Source organism: Tupaia chinensis, unplaced genomic scaffold, assembly GCF_000334495.1.
Source record: "Tupaia chinensis unplaced genomic scaffold, TupChi_1.0 Scaffold000028_1, whole genome shotgun sequence".
NCBI lineage: Eukaryota > Metazoa > Chordata > Mammalia > Scandentia > Tupaiidae > Tupaia > Tupaia belangeri.
In genome coordinates, this window is record NW_006159458.1 from 2,902,178 (window position 1) to 2,908,823 (window position 6,646).

Genomic DNA, 6,646 nt, shown 5'->3' on the forward strand with positions numbered 1-6,646 from the left:
CCCGCCCTCCCGTCCGCCCGCCCGCGCCCTTGCTCGCCCCGCGCGCGTTCCTAGGGCGCCACCTCTTTGCGACTCGCTCACTTCTCCGGCAGGTTTGCGTCGGAGCGTGTGAACATTCCTCTGCTCGGCTTTCAACTCGCCTCCAACCTGCGCTGTCCGGCCAGCATGTCTCCCCGCCAGTGAAGTGGGGCTGCCGCCGCCCCTCCGCGCCGCTATTAACCCGCCCTCGCTGCCACCTGGCCCTCCTGATCGACAGCGCACGCACTTGAAACTTGTTCTCAGGGTGTGTGGAATCAACTTTCCGGAAGCAACCAGCCCACCAGAGGAGGTAGACAGACAGCTATGTATATAAACGTGGGTCTCGCTACAAGTGGCTCTGGAAGGAGAGGGCCTGGTTCGCAAAGAAGCTGACTTCAGGGGGGAAAATTTCTTCTTTGGAAAAGGGGGTGAGCCTTGCTCCACGAGCCTAGGAAGACTGCTAGCCAGATTAATTAGATATTGCTATGGGAGACGTGTAAATACACTACCCATCATTGATGCATATATAAAACCATTTTCGCTATTATTTCAGAGGAAGTAACTCTGAGTTTGGGTTTGTGTGTGTGTTTGTTGGTTTTTCTTTTCTTTTTTTTCCCCCTTTTTGGTTCTTTTTGCCTGTGTGGTTTGGAAAAAGCACAGCTGGAGTTGCTGGTTCTGAAGTAAGTGCTGAGAGGCTCCAGAAAAAGTTTTTTTTTTCTCTTTTTTTTTTTCCTTTACAACTTGGGAGATGCCCTTGAAGTTGAAGAGGCTAGTTCAGAGCAGGCTGAAGGAGAGTGGGGCGGTGCGGGGAGATGGAGGGTGTGAACTGACCCTTCGGATCCTCTCCCAGTCTCTTGCAGGTCCGGAGAGCGAGCAGAGACGATGCTGCGGAGGCTGGTTCAAAAGCGTCGCGGTGTTCTTGCTGAGCTACTCGGTGCCCTCCTGCGGGCGCTCGGTGGAGGGGCTCGGCCGCCGGCTGTAAGTGCCCCGTGCTCCCCCAGGCGCCGGGTTAGGGAGGCCAGCGGGAAAGGCTGCCAGGCTGGGGCGCTGCCGAGGGCTCGCAGCGGTCACCGACGCTCCTCGCCCGGGTTGGAGACAGGGGTCATCCAGCTACCTGCACGGGCTGAGCCCGGACCTCAAACCCGGCGGGCGAACTTGGTTGAACTTCAAGGGACAGGCGGGAGACCCATTGTATGTGTATTTCCATAAGTGGGAGTGGTTTGTTTTTGTTTTTACAGGGAAAGATCTGCTCACAGTAAAAGAAAGGGTTACTTTCAGGACCCGGGAAGGTTTTGAAACTCGGAGGAAGTTGAGGATTCAGGGACTTGTCTGTACGCTTGTATACTATACGTATTGGACGTGGATGGCAGTTTGTGTGTGAAAAGCAAACACCTTATCATCTGATTTTATTATGAATGACATAATTTTAAGCACATAAAGGGGACAATATTACATAATGAAGGCATATTATATAATAAAATAGTAGCAACTTTGCCTTAGCACGACTCCAAGGTTAGTATTCATACAGTTTGGGATGCTAGAGTACTTGATTGTAAGATGAAATTTAATTGGGGATACTTTATTTTTCTTGGAGTTACTAACAGCTCTTTAATTTGGCGTCATATGTCTGCATTCTTCAATAGACCGATAACATCTATTTTGCCATTGTCGTTTTGTGATTCTTTTAAGGGTAACGTTGACTTAGAAATAATCAGCATCAAGTAAAACAGGGAAATATCACTGTGTGTAAGACTGAGAATTCGGACGTAATAGAGTAGCACTATCTTAAGAATCTATTGGACCTAGCAGTTCATCTAATGTGTATAATACCATCTTTGGGTGATCTTTCAGTTGCTGATCAGTGTTCAGGATGGGAAAAACTACAAAGTTTGAGAAGTAAGAGGCCTTTAACACTGGAAAAAGAACCAGGAGAGTGTAAACTAACAAGTAGCAATATCTAATATTTACAATCAGGTTCATGGTGCTTTCTTGTAAATTCCCGGGGGTGTACAAAAACGCAACTGTTTTATATGTACCTTTGGTTTATTATTATTACTAGAGAAGAAAATCCTTAAATGAAATTACTTTAGGCGTGCCTGAACCTTGGCACCAAAATGAAAATCTATTATGAATCTCCTAAGGCAGATTGTGTAGAACATTATATGGAAGATAAAGCTGTATTGTATTCCTCAGGTCAACATTTTGCCAAGATATTGCTGAAAATTATCTTCAGATTTTTTGCTCACTTGAGACTAAATTCAATGATTTAAAACTTATATATAATACAGGTAAAGACTGAATTTTTAAATGTACGTTTAAATACTGTATTTATTTGGCTAAAGAAATACTGTCTTGGAACAGAGCCAATTTTACCTTCAAAGTTGCTTAAGAAATATCTGTTTTCCCTTTTGAGAAATAGTAAATGAACCATGATTAAATCCACAATTATGGTATAAAAATAGTGCTTAAGTTGTCTTAAAGAACTATTTTTAACTCTTTCTTTGTTGCACCTTGCAAAATACACATCAGAAACCATTTAGCAGCCAGAGACTCTGTTATAGTTTTGTTTGTGGGTGAAATATAATATTGTAGTTAAACACTCACACTCAGCAGATGGTTATAAAACTACCACAAAACATTCTCATAGTTAAGGTCTAATAGATCATCACATGACAACCTTGGTTTTTCATGAAAAGCTGAAATCGTCAGTAGATGAAGATGTTTCATCAAATTATTACAGCAAATGGAGTTTTAAAAAAAAACATTTTTTTTTGCATTGCTGCCAAGTAAAGTAAATTTTGTGAGCTAGACAAAACATTCTTCTACTATTACACTTAAATAAGGTTGGTTTCTTTAAAGAAGTTTTAGCATATAATCAAATCATACAACTCCCCAGTTTTCACACCAAGCATTAGAAAGTGCTTAAGAAATATAGATTTTTTTTTTAAATGAGGGAGCTAACTTTTAAGGAAAAGGGTACTACTATAACAATGACACTTCCTAAGCCATATAAAAGAGGGCAAGAATACATGGTGAATCTTTTGTTTTTGCCCAGAAGTTTAACTAAGGGGTCTAGAATGTGATCAAATTGGAAACAAGAAGTTAAGGCCTATGAGTTTTCTTCTGCAGATGAACATGGCCTTGGGCAGGTGGCCACCTCTGTGCTTAAAGTTAGAGGGAACCCCAGCAGATTCAGAAACCTAACATCATTGGCTGATTTGCTTGGGAGCCAGACTGGGTCTGTTCCACTTAATGAAAAGCATAACTTTCAACTGAGTCATTTGGGTTGGAAGGGACTTCTTGTGAGTCATCTTAACTCAAACACCCTAACCCGTCGCTTCCATGTACCACAAAACTTTTCTTCTCAAACAGAATCCTCGCTTCAGAGTCTAGCCTTAGCATGGGCACGCTGCTGCTTCTGGTGCTAGAAAAGAAATTTCCATCGTTGTTTATCCTCTCTGTTCCTTGATAGTTCTTGGAAATTTCATCTTCTTTCCTCAAAACTCCCTGAAGAGTGATTTTTCTTCAAAACAGAAGAATTATGTTTTGACTGAAAGTAGAGTTATCTGGGTTAAACGTTTTCTTCAGAGTTTTGCCAATTTTACTTTATAATAATCCAAGGAAACCAGGAAGCATGGCACACCTGTTTTTCTATATTGGAATTTAGGTATGTAATAAATGCCATGTGAACCATTGTGCTAACCAGTGTTTACAGACAGTAATGGATTGTCATCAAGACCATATTTACAACTTAAATATTTCCGTTTTCTAAATGGGAAAACATCCTTTATTTGAATTTATTACTCACCTCTTTCATGTAGCTACTTTGTCCATGTCAGTCATTTATCCCTGAGTCAGTTACTGTCTTATTTCGGAAATAGATACAACACTTTATGGACCTTATTCCTTGCTGATGGTGACGATGTTATTCTATTTCAGGTTCTCTAATGCAATTTCCCAGAGATGTGTTCTTCATAGTATTTTCAATGCAGAAGTCTCTGAAATACTAAGGAAATTGCTGAACAGCATTTCAGATTTAGCATTTCTGAATATTTGTATCTTGTAATATACCAACACTTTCCCCTAAAAGCATATGGAAAGCTTTGTACCTCACCAGGGATGTACTATTTTAGACTGGATAAAGTTGTGTCACATTGTAGGCTGTTTATAAAGTAGAAGGGTAGAATGATCACTACGTTTCCCATGAGAACCATCCTGGGAAAGTGTGGCTCTCGAGTTAGGAAGGCACTGACTCATAGTCGACAGGCTGGCCAAGATGACAGGCATGTGTGCCAGTCACCGGGGGCATGAGCAATGGAGGCTTGATTAGAACAGACCAACCCTCCAATGTTTTGGCTTCGAGTGAAGCTAGACTGAACTGTGTTATACATGTAGAGAGCAATACGCATGGGGAAGAGATCTGCCAAGAACTGAGAACAAAATAAAAGCCCCCACTACTACGCTCCCCATAATAGATTCTCTTTAGTTAAGAACTTCTTCTTAATGTACATTTTGCTGAAGGGAATTTATTAAACTGTATTACTTATGAAATACTCGATTATAGTCCTCTTCTTTAAAAATGTTATTAAAAAATAGAAATACATTGTACCAAATGCCTCAAATTTCTAGATCATTAAACGTTTCCAGAATACTATTGCCACAGAGTAAGTGAATTTTAATCTAGTCACATGTGGCACCTTCAAAAAGGAAGAGAGACTCCTTCATGCCTCATTTAAACCAGGCTCCTGTTAAATTCCTTTCCATTAAGTCATGTCTTTTTTGAACAAGCCACATGGCTTCAAGTGAGTCCACACACTAAAATACTAGAAGGAAGCTGGCACTCCGATCCTAAGGGCCAGAGAAATGATGACTGTGTTTTCTTCTCTTCCTCTCTTCTTTGACTCATTCAAAGATAATCCAAACTCTAGGAATCTTAGCTCCTTATTTTGGTGATGAAAATGGACTTACGGGGCAGTAACTGTGGTCTTCAAGGAAACTGTCAAACATCTGAATTTGCCCACTGCCACAGCCATGGTGGCTTATTACCCTATGCCCTGCCCTCCCTCAACATGAGCCTTGGCTTTGGCTTTGGTAGGAGAAATGGCTTAGAAAACCGAAAATGCAATCTTGCTTTTACTGTCAAAAGACCTCATTTGGGGGCCTTGGCTCTGTCAGGTCTCACTGTGTGGACTAGACATCACTTAACCTCTCATCTCACTTTCTCCATCTAGAGGATGGGGATAATAATGATACTTCTTATTGTCACCTTTCTCTGAGGAGTAAAAGCAGCTGTACTAGCAAAGGCAACAAGGCACCTAGACACCATTGTGTCAGGGAAGTAAGACTGCACGGTGTATAGGCCTGTGAGCTGCCTTAGATACTTTCAAAGATGAGCCTGCCTGGAGAGCTAGTTCAAAGGTAGAAATTGGAATTGAGTCACACAGAGCGGAAACAGACATAATAAGATTGAGTGATACATGTACTGCTTCACAGTGTACTCAGAAAATAACAACAGAATATATGGAAAGACATTTAAGCAAGAGTCAGGGTGTCATCCACGAAGATTGCTAGAGAATTAATTTCTTCCTTTTCACTATATTTTCATTAGAGTACTGTTTAAATAGAAAAAATGAACAAAAAATTTCCTATTTATTCCTAGAGATATTTTAAGACAGAGAGTGAGTAAAAAAGTGAACTTCTCTCTCTCTCTCTTTTTTTTTTTTTTGGAGGGATTTTACTATAGGGCACATGCACTTGCTAGAGAGACATAGAGACAGAAAGTGAGAAATAACGCCCCCTCCCCAGGGAGGATGGATGGCCATGCTGCCTCAACCCCTTCTCTTCCATTCTCCTCTCTGGATTTTAGGCATGAGTTTCAAGGCACTTGGTCTGGGACTGGAACTGCAGTCGGCCAAGTGGGAGTCCAGTGCCTTAACCACTACACCACCTGCTGGCCCAGTGAACTTGTCTATTAAGTACTATAGACAATCCCCTCTGAAATTCTAAATTAAGAAGAAAACTAGAATGACTTCATTTAATGTATATACATGAAGAAACCCACTTTAAGAAGACCACCCACTACTTTACAGAAAAATACACATACTTTCCCTCCCTGCCACCCTAGCAGTTGGCCTTCAAACATAAGTTCTTGGTAGCTGGTTGTCTAATATATTAAAATTCAGTCTGTTAGATGGTTTCCTAGACAGGCGTCACTGCTCACTTCATCTTTCTGCCTTTGTTTGCTTTTACTCTTACAGTTGTTGGAGATCCAGTATTATTATTTTCTTAACGGTGCCTGTGCGCGTGTGTGTGTGTGTGTATGTGTAGCCTTGGGAGGATACTCAGGTAAACGCAGCCTCCTTTTCTGTCCACAGTTGACTAGAACTGTGGACAGAACTCTGAAACGTGAAGAGAAGCCCACTCAGTGGGTCTGTTTCTGAGCATAACAGCATTTTAAATTGGGGAACATAGCAATCTCTGAATCCCACCATTCTTTTAGTACAGTTGAGGCCAATGAGGCTCAAGAATGTTGTGCCACCCCACGCACCACCCGAGTGAGTGGCAGAACTAGGACCAGGAGCAGAGCTGCCTGACTGCCCAGCGTCCCTTCCCTGATGGCCAGGGTGCC

At 41.8% G+C, this 6,646-nt stretch overlaps 1 protein-coding gene across 1 annotated transcript in view; it reads left to right on the top strand.

The window, feature by feature from the left end:
* Nucleotides 1-922: 922 nt before the first annotated feature.
* Nucleotides 923-6,646, top strand: part of PTHLH (parathyroid hormone like hormone) — a gene marked incomplete at its 5' end in the record, with an annotated part of 12,232 nt that continues 6,508 nt past the window's right edge. Inside the window, one exon of the mRNA XM_006140311.2 lies at nt 923-996. Coding sequence (XP_006140373.2) covers nt 923-996 — 74 coding nt within the window. The remainder of the gene's footprint in view (nt 997-6,646) is intronic.